Source organism: Scleropages formosus, chromosome 5 (genome assembly GCF_900964775.1).
Source record: "Scleropages formosus chromosome 5, fSclFor1.1, whole genome shotgun sequence".
Classification (NCBI taxonomy): Eukaryota; Metazoa; Chordata; class Actinopteri; order Osteoglossiformes; family Osteoglossidae; genus Scleropages; species Scleropages formosus.
In genome coordinates, this window is record NC_041810.1 from 22439163 (window position 1) to 22458295 (window position 19133).

Consider the following 19133-nt stretch of genomic DNA (forward strand, 5'->3'; position numbering starts at 1 on the left):
CAACTTTAATGGGATTGTCCTCAAAAAATCCAAATTCCTCTCTAAATTCAGATGTAAAAGCTACAAAGTATTGACTGCACAGTATTACAAGTACTGGTTGTTTTTGATACAAAACAACCAGTGACCACTTAAGTGCTTTTCGACATGGGGACTGTTGGCGTATACAGGAATGAGCCTTTAGTTGTAAAGTATTACTACTGATTTCGGGATTATTTGACCCTTTTTGTTTTTACTGTTTCTCACAGGTCAAGTCTTTGCAGCATGAATTATTGCTATTGCTGCTAGATACTGTGACATCAAGTTTTTCAATATATTGTTCCAAACTTGAGTATCACGTATGTCGAAAAATATCGAAACGTATGGCTGAGCTGTCTGTACTACTTTAATGTATTTGGACATGAAGTGCAGCGGCTCCCTGTTCATGTACTGTATGTCCATGTACAGTATTTCATTGGTGGGCCTTTCTGCTACTTTTCTGACAAATGTCCTCATAATGATTTTATACGCAATCTTTGCTGGTCCCTGCAAATACAGTGCTGCTTGTCTGTGTGTGAAGCCTGTAGGAATGGTCGTCATTCCTGTGTAAAATATGAATTTGTAAAATCTAAATGTTAAGTCTTGAAATAAACATGAACGAGTAAATGACCGATTCACACCCATGATTCTACTTGCCTGCCTTGTGTAACCAGTACAACCTGGGCTCCACTTACTTCTGCACCTGCACTATTTGCGTGTCTCTACTACACGCGATTTCCTCTAAAGCAACATATGGAATTGGTCATGACACACCTGTTGTGTCACATGAGAAACACTGATTTTCATTATATAACCACGTCGTGGTAAAACTGAGGGACGCAAGGAGTTCACATACTCTGAAGCAGCGCTGTACAATGCCTTTTTAGGTTGGTCTGCTTGTTTTAAAGTGCTGCCCCCCATTTTGATATTTTATGCTTTGGTGTTTAAGGAAGAGGGATTTTTTTTTTTAATTGCATTAAACAATGGGCATTAAGTTCACAGTATATTAAATAGTTTTTCTCTGAGTATATTCATTTACGTCTGTATACGTGTGTCCGTTTGCACATGTGTCTGCATCGCAATTTTTGTTCCACCAGCGAGGAACACAATTGTCGGCCAGGTTCTGTTAGAAGCGTGTCTGTGTGTTTCCCCTGAGCTTGATCGCTGTGTGTGGGTCAGGATTTACACCGTGTGCCCATTAATAGGACCGTTATTAGGGCCATTAATATCCCAAATCTCACGGTGTGTTTATGTTCCAAATCCTGGCTGAGACTGTGCTCCTCCTCCATTAATTAATAATTCTCTATGAGCTCATTTACAGTGACACTACCGGTCGATACTCCACTACTGTAGTATGCTGGTAAAGGACTGCCCCTCGGTCATACGTGTGAGTCTGGATGTCGAACTGTTGTGATCGCCTTATTCTTCCTCTCTCTTCCTTGTTCTCTATCAGGTATGGTAAGGTGGCCACTCTTTGACCCCGACTTCTCACCTTCTAAGTCCATAATAAGTTAAGCTATTAGCCTCATTTGGGCTCTTTCAAGTGTAAAGAGGGTGAAATGAGTTCCATAAGAAGATCATCCATAGTTTCCCACTTTTGCATCACAAGACACGCAGAGAGACGACGGAGTGTCTGCTGAACACAGAATCATTTTGTCTTTTAGTTACTTGTTGAGAGCAGCTGTTTTGGAGCGCTTCTCCCTGCAGTGATGTTGGACTTGCTGGTGGTTGGCCCCCACCTGGCAGGACTCAGGCAGCTGTGTGAACGCGACCCCCCCCCCCCCCCCCCCCCCCAGCCCGTCACTTCACCCTTTCTGTCCCGGGCAGCAAGAGACATACTCTGCTCAGCCTCCGATAAGCGCCGCATGGGCTCCGCGCTCTCTGGCCATGTACGGTGCAGCTAACGGTCCAAATTTGGCCAAGCATTCCAGCCAGGGAGCCATGTGCGTTGAACGTGAGGCAGGCGTGTGCCCTCCCGCACTGATGTCGTAGCAACTCACTGCTCGCTGATTCAAGTGCTCTTTTCTCTTCCTCGTATCTTCAGGATCAACAGCAGGCTGCATTTGAACTGTAACCTTAAGCGCCGCACAATAAAGCCCTCAAAAGCGCTGTCGCGGTGCAGGGTTCGCTCTCGGCTCCTTCCTCCCTTTGTTGTGGAGTAGCCGGCAGGGCTGTTGCTCGCCCTGCAGCTCTCTGGGGTTGTGGAATGTGTTTTTGGGTCCAGATTCCAGCCTAAGCCGCGATGCTTCCTTCTGTCAGTTGCCGTACCTCGTGCTGCACTGTTTCTACCCGCGACCGCCCTCCCTGACTGAGCCGAGGAACGCTGGAGGAGCAGGCGTGTCACGTGTCGAGGGATCTGAGTACATGGCAATCGACCCCGGAGCTGGAATGCCAGTGTAGTTTCCCCGCCCCCCTCTTTCCTCCTCTTGAAAGTAAAGATGTGAAAATGTATAAACTTCTGTTTCTCATTTCTGTAGCTTTGATGCATTTATCTAACACTATAAGAGGATCTGAACAAGGCTGTTTCCCATAAATTTACATTTTTCAGGTCCCCCCCCTTTGCTGAATTGTTTTTAGGTCTTCAGTTTTCAGGACTCAGAAATGGAAACTTGTAGGTTTTTGTTTCTAACTTTATTTGCATAATGGCACCGTTGATGAGATATTTGAGTTCTACATAAGGGTTTTTTTTTTTTTTTTTTTTATGCTTTCTGGTTACAGTTCTGCAGAATCGCTGAAAAGACAAAGTCCGAAGCCTAAGGAGACCTTCAGCTTTCATAGCAGTATTGACCTTCATTCTCCTGTCCTCTGAAGCACCTTCTCTTTTATGTTCGCAGGCCTGTATAGATGACAACGTGGACATGGTAACCTTCTTGGTAGAGCACGGGGCCAACATTAACCAGCCTGACAATGAGGGCTGGATCCCGCTGCACGCTGCAGCCTCCTGCGGGTACCTGGACATTGCAGAGTAAGTGCCCACCTGCCGCTGGCTGCGCCTCTCTCATTGGGGTGTGATGTCACCTGCTTTCTTTACCTTTCACCCCTGTTGGAGTTTCTGGCAGGACAGGAAGCATCCACTGTGACTTTGCGGTCAGGGTTCCTCAACAGTGAAGAGCACAGTTGATGATGCTTAAAAAATATAGTGTAGCGTTTAGATTTGTGTCCTTGCAGTCAAGGGATTTGGGTTTGAATCCTCTCTCCTCCTGCATTACCGATAATCAAGGTACTTACTCTGAACTGATGCAGTAAGAATACCCTGTTGTGCAATTTTGTGTCGACATTGTAGGTCACCTTGGAGAAGACCATCAGATGATGATGATGATGATGATGATGATGATTAAAAACTTATTTCTACTGAAAAAATGTTCTCTTCCTTTCTTTTGGCCACAATACATTTATTATTCAGTACAGTGACATTTTTCCCTTTTGCCTTTATCTCCACAGCAGGTATTCTGTGGAGTGTCTTTCACTCCACAAAGCACAAGGACATTATATTTCTTCTAGAATAAAACCGACATTTACTTCCTTTCAATCACATTGACAGTCTCAACTAATCACAATCTTTGATTAAGGTAAATATAGTATCACAACTGGACATGCTGTAGTACTGTTAACATTTAGCTGATGTTGTTCTCCAGAGTGGTTTCAAATAAGCTGCTTACAGTTAATTACCCATTTATATAGCTGAGTAATATTTGCTGGTGCTATTGAGTGAAAATATCTGCATCAAGGGTACTACAGCCAGAGTGGGGATCAAACACTTGTTAGCAATGCTACATAGACTCTGGACCTCCGTGACCCTGCGCTGGACAAGCACCCACCCCCCCATAAGAAATTTTGGTAATGCGACACTTTCACCACAATAGTTTGCTTAACAGTGATTTCACAGATCAAATTAAGCCCACAGTGTGAGGACAGGATGTATTATCTTCAGAGCTAATTCTCTTGTTAGGACACCTACCACAGGGTATGCTTGTGCCCACGCTCTCCTTCTGTGGTCCTTGATCTCAGACCATGTTCTCCGCTAGCCAGCAATGTTGGACCCCCAGAGCAAGACTGTGCCATCTGTGGCATGACGTTTGAAACTGGGGGTGCTTGAGTCTTTGCCTTTTTTACCCTGCTTATCTCCTTGTAGTGTAGGAGATGGCAGGTGGCACAGTATTTAAGGTGTTTTGGTTTTCAGCAGGGCTCTGCTCTTTTACCTTCAAGGACCTTGACCCATACTACAAATAAACTGTGGAATGCCATGGATGATGCATGGAATGTTTTTTCAGCTGGGGTTGTGTTACAATTCGCAGTGGTCCTTTTAATATTTTTTTCTCTGATCCTAAGACAGAACAAAAATGAACACGGCAGAACTTTTTTTGCAGCGGCGGAGCCCTGCTGAAGGCAGCCACTCGCTCATTGGTGCAGATCTTGTGGGATAAGTGTGCTGTGACCTGGTTCTCCTTGGCATTGTTTCCTTGCAGGAGATCCAAATGTCAGACCCACAAGCTGCTGCCGTTTTGAGATGTGAGATGATGATCGCAGGTTGGGTTTTTGTCCATAGCTAGTGTGTCAAAGTGATTTGGTCACATTTTATTTCTCTTTCCTTGTAGATAGTTTATATGCTCATTAAAAAAGAGGGCAGAGGATTGCCAGTTGCCAAATGGTCACACCTGTGGTGGACACAACCCCTTTCCAGACAAATTGGAACATTCTGGAGACACATGACATGGTCATCAAGAGTTGCCATCAAGTTGCCAGTTTGAAAAGCTATCGTTGTGCTTCTCACAAGTAATGGGCTAAGCTGCTAGTTTAAGTTTGAACACCTCAGTCCTACAACATCATTTTCGCCCCCCCTCCCTCCGTAGATTGTTGGCTTCAGTGCTCATTCCCCACTGGCCCCTCTGCTGTCTAGGAGAGGACAATACCAATGTCATAGTGAGTTTCTGTTGATTCAGGACATGGCCACTCGACTGTACTTTGTACAAGCTCTCTGCTGTCCAAAAGCGATTTCATCGTGTGACGTTCCCTGCCCTAGTTTAACACTGTCAGGTAATTGGTTTTTGGATGTGAGCTTGCAGACCTGACCGGCCTTGGGCTTTCAGTCACTTTTTTCTGATGAACAGAGCTGTAATAACCTGCAAATCTATGTTGCATGTGATTTTGTACTTCATTTATTGCAAGGCTCCTTTGGTCAGGCAGCACGTTCCCGGCTTTACTACGGTCGCATGCTGTCTCTTCGTGGATCAGCTGGACCGAATTTTGCTGGTTTTAATGCTGAGTTTAATACTGTTTGCGGATGGCGCAATGATGGACTCAACCAGGAACTTTGAAAATGTGCAACTTTGTACTTGATTGCAGTTGTATTACCGTCCCTCTCTGGGTACAGTGTGGTTGTAATTTTGCTGGAGGAAGTGGGTTTCAGTTGTGTAACACCAATGGATAGAAAGCATGGGGACCGCAGGGCCGGGCTCTGAGGCTTGGCAGAAATGTGGTCAAGCTTTTGGTCCAGCGTAGCACCAGTGCTCAGCTGTTGTATACCTGTGACAAAGGCCACTGAGCAGGAATGCAACATACGCTTCACCCGCTATTCCTACCTGTTTTCTAGGATTTTAAACTCACAGCCTTCTGGTACTAGTGGGCTATTTTTAGAAAGCAGAACCAACATGTTGAAAGGAAGTAACGATGACACCACATTGATTATTTTAGTCATCATTTGCAGGCAAGCTCCTGATAAGGCTTGTGTTTTGAATACATATGCTTTTGTATTAATTTAAAAATTCTTGTTTGTCTCTGTGCATAAATTCAGCAACAGTGGTGATGTGTGGCAGGCCTTCCTTGCTATTGGTATAGGGAAAAATTCTTAAATTAAGAATATTTGTAGTGGAAACAGAGGTTTGGTTTGAAGGACCCTCTGATACCGTACAAAGGCACATGCCAGAATCCCAAAGAGAAGTGCGTGGCTTTGTGCTGGGGGTGGGGGGTAAATGGAACAGCCACTTGCGCAGTGATTGACAGTTGTCAGCTGCAGTGTTGAAGACTGTACGCTGCTGCAAGGCTCTTAATTATGTGGCAGATTTGCGCAATACTGCCGAACTCCACTGGCTTCAGAGTGGTTTGCGGGGTGACGGATGCTGTGCAGTGTGGGCTTGTGGGAAGTCGCTGTCAAGCTGCAGTGTTTTGGTGGAGAGGATGTGGGTGTATGGTGGGCGTCAGTCATCGATTGATCTTTTCATAGCAGGATGACTACTTGACATCATCTTGGGTTTCATGTATGAGGTGTTAAGACATTTTTTTTTTTTTGTACAGTATATCTCTAAGGATGGTTTTCAGGGTACTTTTTTCCCCATTTCTGGCCTGAATGAGGAAATGGCACCTTTTGAAGAAGTATCTTCTCACTGTACTTCCTATATGAACCAGCAGAGCTTCAGTTGTTTCCGATTTACTTTGTTACTGCTGAAGCACTTTACACACAGTACCTTTGTGTAATTTTTTTTCTGCCTCTCACAATAGCTGACACACACACACACACACACATAAATGATGGTGTGTTATTGACTTGTTACAGCACCGAAGGACCCCAGTACGGTTTATTGACAGGTGCAAGAGACACATGTGTAGTGGTGAACATGTCTTGTGTCCTGTCTGTCTGCAGGTATTTGATCAGCCAAGGGGCCAATGTGGGTATGGTAAACAGTGAAGGGGAAACCCCGCTGGACATCGCCGAAGAGGAGGCAATGGAGGAACTCCTGCAGAATGAAATAAACCGGCAAGGTACATCCCTGGTGGAGGCAGGATCTGTGCTGCAAGACGAGCGGTTGAATAGAGTGTATTATTATTATTATTGCCCACAATAGTGGTAGACCCAGTTTATTATGCTGTCACTTGTTCCTGGTGTCAGGATGCTCTGTCTTCTCTTCCTCTGTTCCAGTTCGCTTCGTCTTGTGGGCAGGAGTATCTGATTCCTCATCTTACATCCTTAAAATTGTCTATATGGTTCCCTTGCTCCAAGACGAGGGGAACAGACCCAAGAAACATTAGAAAGTGTCATTAAAACTTTACACCAGCTCCTTAGCTTATGAAAACCGTAGGGTTTGGAGGTCTGTTCATAACTCAAGTCATTCAGCTGCTGAGTCACAAAAAAAAAAAAAAAAAAGGCAAAGTAATGTAAGTTTCTTACGAACAGCCATAATCTCCTGTTCAGTGTTAACTGTTGATTGAGTCATTCCATCAGTGTTCCCTATCAGCGTTCCTCGCTGACACTCAGAGAAAGCAGACAGGAGCTGTAAACACTGTGGAAGTGGGTGGAATTAAGATGACCCTGCACTCCTACTCAGGTTGAGTAAATACTGGGCATCTGTAGGCTTGGTGTGTAAACTTGGGTAGCATTTGTTCCACTTATAGACAGAAATTTGAAACGGAAAGGTGAGGGAAAACCTGATTTTAAAAAAAAAACAAAACAAAACCTAGAGAATGCTGGTATATGTAAAAATACGTAATTCAGCGATTTTATAATTGAAAGAGCAGTGTAATAACTGTTTATGATGCTCTAGATCCCTCATCCTAAATTCAGAGAAGGAGAAATATAGCACTTGTTTAGTTGGGTGTAAATGTTTTCTTTGTTTTATTTTCGCATGATGAGCTCTAGTGTGTTGTATTTTTCATTACTTCCACCTAGCAACCACCACCTGACGGTTAGAAGCTGTACTGTGGCATTTTCCCCTCGGAGAGGCTCTTCTCTGTACGTCTGCTCTCAGCAGAAAATGGCCCTTTGGTGCCAGGATGCTGCTCATTTGCCGTACGTCAGGCTGCTGCTCTCGACTCGGCACCGCCGATCGATTGACTTTGCCCTTAGCGCTGTGCAGAATGTCTTCCTGGAGAAACGACATAGCTACGGGGGGGCTTCCTGCACTCAAGACTATTCTGGACTGGTACCTCATTGACGCTCCCATGTTTCTTGGTGCACCCTACTCAGCACTGTATTCCATTAATGGTGCAAAGAACGCTGCAGTGATGTGACCTTTAGTCCCGGTATGTGGAGGAATGGAAAGTAGTGTGGAAGGACGTCTCTCTCTCATCACCCAGGTGCCCTTCCCTGCATCCCGATGCCGATCACAACAGGAGCCTCTTTTCCTGCTTCCTGACATCCCAAGGCTGCAGGGTTGAATAGTACTGATTCCAGACCTGCTGTTTGCCTCATTGTCTCATTCTCTTAGCTTTTCTCGGATAGAGGCTGAGAGATGTGACTTTGGAGTAGGCCATAGCCGTACCACAGACCCCCTGCAGCTCTGTGCGTGCAGTGCCGCCCAGCTGTAGTGCCTGCCATAAGCAGGTTGGCACTTGCCGAACAAGCCCCCCCCCCCCCCCCCCCCCCCCAAATGTGGCAGCACGGTCTTCAGTCAGTGTTGCTTAACAATACTGTCGAACTGTAGGTTGTCAATTTAGGGCCACATGGATGCTCAAATTGCAGTGTGCCCTCACTCATCTGAAAGTACTGATCCACTTTGGAGTAGAAATGCTAATTGATTTAAGTGACATAACAGTATGGAGTTCCATCTAATGGCTTTTTGCTCAGGTGCTGTTATGTAAGACTTGTGTAATGTCGTGGGTCTTTGTGCTGCTGCAGCATGTGCTGCAGCTTCCTCTGAGCCTTTGTCTCCCGGCTGAACTGGTTGTGAGACGTCTGTGTGGATCGTGGGCCTCGTTCCCCGTGGTGTTCGCGTGTGACCTGCCCTTTCTGGCGCTTACTCACGGGTGAGCTGAGCACATAATAAGTGTTAGCCAAACTGGAGTGTGTGCGGTCTCGCTGGCAGTGTTGTCTTACTGGAGGATGGGCTGAGCTTCCTCTAAATAGGTTTATCTCTTAAAGGAAGTCATTCACTTCTCTTGTTGAGCCTGTTGGTTGGCCATTGACTTCTGATGGAGGAAATCCAGTTTAAACTGTAGTTCAGGTTGCGTGCCAGTACCAGGTATTATGGTCATTTATTTGTGGTGAAATCCACTGAATACAGAACGCTGTAGGACGCTTCGCTCTGTCCTTAAATGCATGCCGTTCCCCCCCACCCCCATCCAAATTATTTCTGCATATTAAGTCCCAACAGGAACAGGTTCCTATGGCTCACTTGTGCTGTAGTTCCTACTCGTGTTCTTGGGGGGTGTATACTGTGTACACCTACCTATACCAAACACCAGGGGTCCAGCAGCTGTCACGGTAAAAGTGGATTTGCTGTTTTGAAGAGGAGTCAGTCGGAGAACTCTCGACGCAAAGCGTTTGATCTCCTCTTCCCACAGTTCAGTGGGAATGTGTGGACAATCGGGGCTCTGTCAGTGGATTTGCGCAGGAATTTTAACAGCTCTTCCGAGAGATGCAGCTCAGGCTTCTCAGCTGCCCCCTTCTGCGGCGGTTGCTCTGCCAGCATGCCTGCTGTCCGTCCACGTGTCGGTTGCTCGCTGTGCCTTTGCCAGGCTGCTGGGTGCAGCAAGCATCTACTCGCTGTCCTCTCGTGTGTCCGTTCATCCGCCCACTTCCTGCCGTTGGCCTTGTGGGGCACTGTGGGAAATTTTGCGTTTTGTTTCCCATACCTCTTGAAAGGGTTTTTGAAGGGTTAAAAAATAACACTGCCTCATCTTGGAATACAGGAGCACAACGTTGAGCTCATCTCAAGTACAAGTATCTGTTTTTGCTCAGCCCTTCTTTCTTTTATGTAGTTCAGTGCAGTGCTGACTGTCCCAATTACACTGATTGACACTTATGCTAATTTATGTCTCATGCTGTATGTCCCCATTAAGAACTTTTTTCCCCTCCCTCCAAGCAGCACAACACCACATGTATTTTCTGCTGAATACATGCCCACAGCTCCAGGCTCAAGGTGCAGCTTACAGTGATAACCTCAGTAGCATAATTTTTTATGGACAAAATGTCTTAGGTGTGATCCAAATGGGAGAATCTTGGTGTAGGTGGTAAATATAAGTGTTAAGATTCTGTCTGCTGCTCTGAGAGCACATTGCACTGTCTGCACCTATTTTTGTTTTAAGTCACAGATACTGTGTAAGTTCTATTCCATCTACATCTTGACTGTGTGTTTAAAGTGTTTGCTGCATTACTGTATCCGGCAGAGAGCATGTTGATGTGCATCAGTTTGAATTTTATGAGAAGCCTGTGCAGTATGGAGTGATTCAGCTTCCAGTTCTCGATCCTTGGCCTTCCTTCCTAGGAGTGGACGTCGAGGCTGCTCGAAAGGAGGAGGAAAGGATCATGCTGCGGGACGCACGCCAGTGGCTCAACAGCGGCAAGATCAGTGATGTGCGACACGCCAAGTCCGGGGGCACGGCTCTGCACGTGGCTGCCGCCAAGGGCTACCTAGAGGTTTTAAAGTGAGTCCTTTCCTCTCGTGTGTGAGAGGTCTACTCTTACACTGCAGGTGAGTATCCTTGACCAACACTGACCGCACTTGTGTGTCCTGCAGGCTTTTAATCCAGGCAGGGTACGATGTAAATATTAAAGATTTTGATGGCTGGACTCCACTCCACGCCGCTGCACACTGGGGGAAGGAGGATGCGTGTCGGATCCTGGTGGAGAACATGTGCGACATGGACGCTGTCAACAAAGTGGTAGGCCTCATGTCTCACTCACTCCTACTGCGTATTCTGCGCGTTCGTAGGCTACAGACACAATCAGTCGTAGTCTTTTTGCACATTGTGCTGACGGCATCCATCTTGGTCTTTTAGGGTCAAACAGCTTTTGATGTAGCAGATGAGGATGTTCTTGGATACTTAGAAGAATTACAGAAGAAGCAGAGTCAGGTAAGTGGTTCTATACCGCTTTTCTGAAGAACTTGACAAAAGAAATGTAGGATATGCTCGTGTACATTCACCTGGTGTCACATCCTCCTAAAATGTTTTCATGCGGACGCATCACCTTTGTGAAGCACTCATCACTCGCATGGCCAACCATTGAGTGCTTTCTCCTCCGTTTATTCCAGCTAACAAACGAGAAGCGGGACAAGAAGTCGCCTTTGATTGAAACGACAACGAAGGTGGAGAACAATCGACCACAGAAGCCACTTAAAAAGTAGGTTATCGCTGTTGTGAAAACAGAGCTGTTGCTCTTGACCTGTGCATGAGGAAGTTCCCAAAGTAATTTGATACTCAACGCAGTGGCTCTTTGGTCAAAGTGAACAGGTCTCTGTGGACACTACCTGGAACTGTGGGCCTGGTTACACGGTCTCCCCTGAGCTCCATCCTGGAGTTTGGTAGCAGAGGGTGTGTTTTGTCCACAGCAAAGAGACGCTACTGCTGGAACCGGAGAAGAGCGCACCCCGCATTGAGTCCCTGGAGCCAGAGAAGGCAGATGACCGGGAGCAGGAGGGCAAAAAGGATGAGTCCAGCTGCTCCAGCGAGGAGGAGGAGGAAGACTCAGAGTCTGAGACGGAAGCAGGTGTGTGTGTGTGTGTGTGTGTGTGTGTGTGTGTGTGTGTGTGTTTGCCCCTAGACTTGGTTGAAAATCGTGAGATGTTCTGAACAGTACTGCAGGGAAGTTCATTTAGAAATGTCGTCTTATTAAATGATTCTAACTCTGAGGATGAGAATCGTTACGTTACATTTATTTATTATGCACCTACTTGAACGATGAACCTCAGTGTAGCAAGTGGTAGGGAACAAACTAGGTTTGCTTGAGACTTTCATGTCTGCAGCTATGTCTCCTTCCCTCAGTGTAATGCATAAATTGTACTTCTGCTGAGATGTACGTTGCTTTGGAGAAAAGCGTCTGCTAAATGAATAAATGTATTACATTTATTTATTTAGCAGACGCTTTTCTCCAAAGTGACTTCCAGTAAACTCTATGCAGTGTTATCAGCCCATGTACCTTATTCACCGTGGTGACTTACACTGCTAGATACACTACTTAGACTGGGTCACTCATCCATACATCAGTGAAACACACTCTGTCATTCACACACTGTGGGTGAGCCTGAACAGCGTGTCTTTGGACTGTGGGAGGAAACCGGAGGAAACCCATGCAGGCACAGGGAGAACATGCAAATTCCACACAGACTGAGCAGGGATTGAACCCACGAATCGCCATCCTCACTGGCACAACATCTGCAGTTCTAGAGTGTGTGATAGACCCAGTATCGCTGCTCATTGTTGAGTTATTACCTCATTTACTTCTCTGTTCTTGTTGTAGTGACTCCTTTTCTGATGCCTTTTTCATCAAGCTGTCCCATCTGCTCTCTTCCCAGACAAGAGCAAGCAAGCTGCACCTTCGAACAACGCCATCAGCCCGGCAGCAGCGCCCTCTGTCGCCCCTGCCCCATCCCCTGCAAGCCCCACCAACCAGGTGACCCCCACCTCACCAGTCAAAAAGGTGTGTATGGCCATGCCTGGACCCTGCTCCTTTTAACTGGAACGGAGCCTTTGTGGTTGACTATATCCGACATGGGATGAGCTGCTGCTACTAAACAGCTGTGTTTGAAAAGCCCAGGGAATGGCTGTGTGTGTGTACGCGCGTTTACGGTGACACATCACCAGCACTGATGCTTTGACCAGGCATTTCAGTATGAGTTTGGTTCACCGTAATTGGGTTTCTGAGTCACTCTTAGTAAACTTTGTGAAGTATCATCCCCAGAAATTTTCCATAATTGTTTAGCTTGTCTGCATATTTGAGCATGAGCTCAAACAGAACTGCTACAAAATTAGGTGATAACTGGCTTTCTGATATTATGAGCATAAACAAATATATTTAGAACAAGCAAATCCAAATAAAGAGCGCAGTTCCTGAGGAACGCAGTGCACTTGGGTTATCAACACTAGGAAATGAGGGAGGTGAGGCTGTTTGCTCTAGAACCAGGGTTAAGGCCTTTGTTTTCATACATCTTCCTCATGAGTTTCCTGTGTTGCTGCTGCCCCCTGTAGGACAGACCTTTTTGTACCACGGTGTGGAATTACTGCAACTCCAAAGATCTCCCTTTCTCTAAAGCCTTGAGCACGAAACACAAGGCCTTTTCATTTTCACTGTCCCACTGTCGTGAGCACGCTCTTTCTGTAAACCTGCATCATGATGTGTTTTAATGCCTTTTAGCTGTTTCCATTCAGAAACGATGTGTGTTTGGCCTTTTCGGTTTTCTCACATGTTCGATGAACTGTCTTATCTCAGCTCCTTCTCTTCTCTTTTGATTCTCCACCCCCCCCCCCCTTACTGCTCCTGTCTCGGTTGCCTTTAGTCTGACTTTATTACTCCTCTCACGTCTGGGGCCGAGCCAAGCGATCCCACATTATGGCGCCAGGGCTTGCGCAAAACTGGCATTTCTCTTGTGCCCAAAAAAGCGATGGTGAGGCATTAGTGTGCTCCCGAGTTGTACCCCCTTCCCAAACCCCATTGGGTGTCCTCCCCTCCAGCTGTTACTCATGTGCTCAAATGCAAGCATTGAGACCATACTAACCTGAATGTCTTTTTCCACTTGTGCTTTCTGCATGTTTGAGCTCTGCTAACCTATTGATCAGGCTGCCCTGGACACTCGTGTGAGGTCCTCCCCTCGGCAGCTCCTGTAACGCCACGCGTGCAGACGCACCACTGAACAGCGCCCTGATGGCTTCTAACCCAGCGCACTTATAACACAAAGACATTCAGATCTAGTGGTGTCTGTGCTGCTCATGAAACCCAGAAGCCAAAACAGAGTGTGTGTTCCCAGTGTTTACCGCTGACCCCTTGAGTGAGCAGGAGTTTGGGTTACATGGGACACTATTACACATGAGCCATTAGTGATGACTGATGTGCTCGTTCTGCCAAGCATCATTGTCGTGGTGGTGATTCCCATCCACCTTCCCACAGTTTCAGCTCGAACCTCAACTGAAGCCGAGCTTCGGAGGGTTGTATGAAATGGCAGCTGCATCTCGAAACACCGTAGTGTAACTCCTGCTTCACTTCTTCGTCTCCCCTGTTGAAGTGCTTTTCATTTTAGCTTGACTGACCACTCAGCCGTAATTTGTCGTGGCTTCTCCTGTTTTAGATCTGAATTCTTTGTTTGGAAACGAATGTGCCCCTTTCTTCCTGCTCCCTCAGCTAGCACCTCCTTCCGGAAAGGTCCCATCCAAAGAGGAGGAGCGCAAGGACGAGTCGCCCGCCTCCTGGCGGCTGGGCCTGCGCAAGACGGGTAGCTATGGGGCGCTGGCGGATATCACTGGTGGCAAGGAGACGCAGAAGGAGAAGGATGCAGCCGGGGTGATGCGCTCTGCTTCCAGCCCCCGTCTCTCGTCCTCACTGGACAACAAAGAGAAAGTAAAGACCCTTCCTCTTTTAGACACTTTGACCAATTATATGTTGTTAATGCACTGCATGGTGTCAAAGGTCACAGCAGTCGATTTGTTTGTGTTGAAATAAAGCAGTTTCATCTGTACTTCCCCTGCCTTGTCACTGGCTTTGTCACAATAAGGACACAAATGACAAGAAGTAACTTTTATTTTCTTAAATTATTTTTCACCCATGGTCCCTTATCAGCCTGCGAAGTACGTAATCTGTATCCAGACCTGAAGGGACACTAAGATACCATTCTCGACATCCTAATTTAATACACCTCCATGGGTTTATTTTTAATCCTGCTGCCATTTCCTTCTCTCTGCCCATTTTACTGGGATTTCCATGTACACATGTGTGTACCCCACAGTAACTGTACCTCCTGGGTGCGCTCATTGTGTTCTGTTTATTCACTCTTCATGACACTTTGTCAGGTGCTTTGTGTGTGTAAACACGCTTGGACAATAGATATCTTCTCACAAAAGCCAGTGTGCTCCAGGTTTGTGGAGTCAGGCGCACAGTCCCTGGGGAGGAGGAACCGATGTGCATGAGGCTCAGGAGCAACTTCCTGCCCAGGATACTCTCTGTATAATTGCTCTCACTCTGGAATTTGTTCCTCCCACTTTCCCAAATTACGTGTTGCGTTCCCCTTGTATGAGTAGCATTTCTAACCCAATACTGCTTATTTTTACTGGTCTTCACCGATTGCTTTACTCCTAAGGTTTTGTCTTGTTGCATTTACTTTACCTTGTCTGTTAAATTTATTCCTTATATCTGCTGCTGCTTATACATGGAATACTATATATTGTCTATTTGTATGTTGCACCACACTTGGAGAAATGGAATTTCATTATGAATTCCATTATACATGTACTTGAGCGAGGACATTTAAAAGTGAGTTGAATTGAGCGGTTGTGCTTTGTAGGGAAATGCTGGTTTAAAACTGCAGTAAGACATGTCTGTGCACACAGGAACAAGAGAGGGATAAAGGAACTCGGCTGGCCTACGTCACTCCCACAATCCCGTCGCGAAGACAAGGCAGCGTGTCAGACATCGACGAGAAGGAGAACAGGTGCAGAGAGCGCCACCCGCTGTTCACCCCGTGACAGACTCTGGGAGGCCTGAGCAGTGTTATGCATGTTTTGTGGATTCACGCTGCTGCACACTTCTGCCTCTTTGCCGTTTGCTAGAGTTCACTACTGTTTGAGATGTTTGCATTTAGAGTGAGAAAATGGCAGCACAGGTTTCTGAATTAGCCAATACTTCTGTCATTTTTATTGAATAGATTGTTGTGGCCATGGAGTAGACACACGTTGATCAGCTCCATGCGATATCTTTATGGGGCTTGCAATGGTAGTGCTGTTGAGAGGAGATAAACCATTGGCCCAGTGTGGGGCCCTGTGTGGAGCCGCCAGATGCTATTGTGGGTTTTGGTTCCCAGGGACTCTGCCGCCAGTCTGGTGCGTAGCGCCTCGTACACGAGGAGGCGCTGGGATGACGAGCCCAAGAGCAGTGAAGGGACCACATCGCAGAGCAGGCTGCTCGGCTTCCAACGCAGGTTCGCAGCCCTCGTCTGCGCCCAGAAGTCCTTTCCTTTCGGTGTCTTTTGGTGTGGCGCAGGATAGAGACTTTGCCTACTAGGTGTAAAATCACAGCACTAACCAACCTCTGGGAAATCAGTCATCATAAAGCTAACAGACCTAAATGAGTGTTCAAAATGTCACCGCTTTGCCACCAAGCCTCATGCCTTTGCCTTGCTTCTCTGCTCTCTCTCTCTGCTCTTCCCTGCTCAAGTTTGTAGTTGTGTGATGAAGCCTGTTGCTTCTGTCCTGCCAACAACTCTGAAGCCCTGCGGAGGGTGTCCACCTTGGCATTGTGTAGCGCTTTGCGCTCAGTGTGTGTGTGTGTGTGTGTGTGTGTGTGTGCGTGAGCTGTTAACGTGCTTTTGTTTTTGGCTCCGTGCGGATGCCAGCTCGTCCCATTCGCTGGCAATGGGGCGCAGCAGTGGTGTGCGAGATGCGCCCGCAAAGTCGTCCTCCGCCACCAGCTTGGACCCCTCCTCCTGTAGCGCTAAGGCCTGGCAGTCTCCTGCATCCCACAGCCCGTATTACAGCGTGTATAGAAGGTATTACCTGTGTTCACTGCTTGTGGCAGTTCATGTCATTGCTGTGTGCATGTCACGTTCCATACCTGTTGTCATCATAATCATTGTCTTCCCATCTTTTTTCCTCCCCATACTTATTGGAAATGTAGGAAAACGTTTTTAACAACGTAGTGCTTGGGAATCAAGAGCAACATAGATTTAGTTTAAAAAAAAAAAAAAAAAAAAAAAACTCGTGATCCTGAAAAGTTTTACTACACTATCTCCTGCTCCCCTTTTCTTATCCCCTGTGTTAATGACCTCCTTGACTGCCACAGCGGCTCCTTTGGCAGGAGGTATGAAGATGCCCTCAATTCCACCTCCTCGTCCGTCACCTCGTCCACCGGCAGCCGGAGCCTATCCACCTCGACCACCTCCCCTGCCCCTTCCAGTGTGACCAGCAGGTAGAGCCATCAGCTCCGGTTGTGCCCACTGGATATGTACCATCCATGTGATACCGAGGAACAGGCTTTGCTCCTAGTTCGGTCTTTCTACAACTATCAATTTTGTGTCTTGGACATGTATCATTCCGTTCAGTTGGAAGAGCAGTTACTTCAGTTAAGAGTTGAAGTGCTCAGGTTATACGCAGACATGCCGATGCTGAGGTCCCCCACAACTGGAGAATCTCTGACATTGAGTCTAGAGCTGCGTTTGCATGCTGTGCTCAGCAATATCTCCTTGGAACAACACATGAAACAATTAGTTTGTGTGACACACTGCATAGTTTCTTATTCCACCATCCTGTCTTAACTAGCGACAGGTCATGAGCAGGAAGCCTGTTTTGTTTGTGTAACTACGAGAACTTCCACAAGGTTTTGGACGGACGAGAGTGCAGAGAAGGAGCGGGAGAAGGAGTCGGCAGCCATCACCCCCACAGTGGTTAACGCCACCTCAGCTGGCACCGTGGTCTCCGCCGACAGCAGGGAGAGACGCAGGTGGGCATTGCACAAGAATACACACACCATCACTCATATACAGTGCACTGTCAGACTTGCCCAAGCAAAAGAACATTGTCACAAGCACAGCCCTATATGCACGTGTAAAGACACGGTGCAGCGGCATGTGAGTCATCTGGCATTTTGCCTCCTGGTTGTTCTGGCCTCTCCTGTGTGGTGATGCTTCCTTGATTACCGCTCTGTGCAGTGGTGTGCCGTTCTGTGCAGTAGGTGAAGACCTTGTCCTTTGGTCAAGTTACCGCTGAAACAAACTGTTTACAGAGTAGTTCAGCACTTGACTTCTCAGGAGGGTTTTCCTTAAAAGGAATGCTGCTGAAGTTGGCATGTTTTCCCCACGGCAGCACGCTCACTTGATGTTAATGGGTTTACATTTTGTGTGGCGTAAACGGAGTGGGCAGCCCGTCCCCATGCAGCTGCGGTCCGTGACTCCAAGCTGGAGATATGTAGAGATTTGTCTCTATAAATGAATGACTTGAAGGAATATAATCCACACGCCACGCCCAACTGCTCGCCGTTCACCCAACATGTGGCACTGCAGGCTTCTCATTTGCATCCTTTTGTAGCAGATGTTTTTGCTCAAACTAACAATGATGACTATGCAGCAGTCTTCGTCTCCCCCTTATGAAGGGTTTTCCGGGAACGCGTTATTTTCATAAAGTGGAGTCTCATAACTTGAAGATGTAATTGCCATTAAAAAAAAAAAAAAAAAAAAAAGTGCATTCCTCTGCCCCAGTAGTGACAACCATTTATGCCAAAATATCAAATCCCATTAAAATGAACTTGGTCACTGTCATTGTTAACATTAGTTATGTCAAGGCAGGTTCATATCATTAAATACTCTATAATAGTTTATGGCTCTCTACCTGTGACTTGTTCAGCTCTTCTGTAGCTTTTGCTTCCATTTTTGCTCCAAAGTGACTTAGTTTGCCCATTTATACAGTTGAGTAATTTTACTGGATGAATTTTTAAGCTAAGTACATTGCTCAAGGGTATTACAGCGGGAGGTAGGATTCGAACCTTTGGGTCCAAAGGCAGCAACTCTAACCCTAACCCCATTACACTTACTGTATACTAACAAATGCTCAGATGTACATACAGTACCGTGCTTGTTTGTTAATTCATCTGTAAATGTAACAAAGCAAAAGAAGGAAAAAAAAGAAATCGGTGAAGACAATGCAAATGAGTATCCACTGACAGAAAAGTTTTGGTGGTGTCTCACGGCAAGTGGGTTATGTGGTAGGACGTCGGTTCGATTTCTGCTCAGTCTGTGTAGAGTTTGAGTGTTCTCCCCATTTCCAGCAGGTTCCCTCTAACAGTCTGAAGACATGTTTCAGGAGAATTGGTGACTTTGAATTGACCTTGTGTGTATGTTTTGAGCTGCTCTGGTGTTTAGACAGGTGAATGATTGAAGGCAGCTCAATGGACTCTCAGCACTAGAGTGCCAGATTGGATAAGTGTCTGCTGAACACTGCATAATAATCAGTGTGTGTTGCTTTGGAGGAAAGTGCCTACAAAATGAGTAAATGTGCACATGAAGAAATGCTACCTGCTGCTCTGCTGCCTGCCTCCATTGGTCCATCGGTTCGGTAGTCCAAATGTTTGTGTCTGCACCTGTGTCTGGGAGCAGGTCGTACCTCACTCCTGTTCGGGATGAAGAGTCCGAGTCTCAGCGGAAGGCCCGCTCCAGGCAGGCGAGGCAGTCACGGCGGTCCACCCAGGTAAGTACCTGCTCATTGGGTCCTTGTGG

At 46.6% G+C, this 19133-nt stretch overlaps 1 protein-coding gene across 2 annotated transcripts in view; it reads left to right on the forward strand.

Moving 5' to 3' along the window:
* LOC108942353 (protein phosphatase 1 regulatory subunit 12A-like) overlaps positions 1 to 19133 on the forward strand; it is a 38769-nt gene that overhangs the window by 13298 nt on the left and 6338 nt on the right. Inside the window, exons 2-16 of one of the 2 annotated variants that reach the window (XM_029251639.1) lie at positions 2850 to 2980; positions 6653 to 6771; positions 10212 to 10371; positions 10464 to 10608; positions 10726 to 10800; positions 10980 to 11068; positions 11277 to 11434; positions 12240 to 12364; positions 14060 to 14275; positions 15262 to 15362; positions 15732 to 15848; positions 16263 to 16415; positions 16709 to 16834; positions 17243 to 17365; positions 19014 to 19104. In XM_029251639.1, coding sequence (XP_029107472.1) covers positions 2850 to 2980; positions 6653 to 6771; positions 10212 to 10371; positions 10464 to 10608; positions 10726 to 10800; positions 10980 to 11068; positions 11277 to 11434; positions 12240 to 12364; positions 14060 to 14275; positions 15262 to 15362; positions 15732 to 15848; positions 16263 to 16415; positions 16709 to 16834; positions 17243 to 17365; positions 19014 to 19104 — 1929 coding nt within the window. The remainder of the gene's footprint in view (positions 1 to 2849; positions 2981 to 6652; positions 6772 to 10211; positions 10372 to 10463; positions 10609 to 10725; positions 10801 to 10979; positions 11069 to 11276; positions 11435 to 12239; positions 12365 to 14059; positions 14276 to 15261; positions 15363 to 15731; positions 15849 to 16262; positions 16416 to 16708; positions 16835 to 17242; positions 17366 to 19013; positions 19105 to 19133) is intronic. The other variant, XM_029251640.1, reaches the window with a different exon arrangement.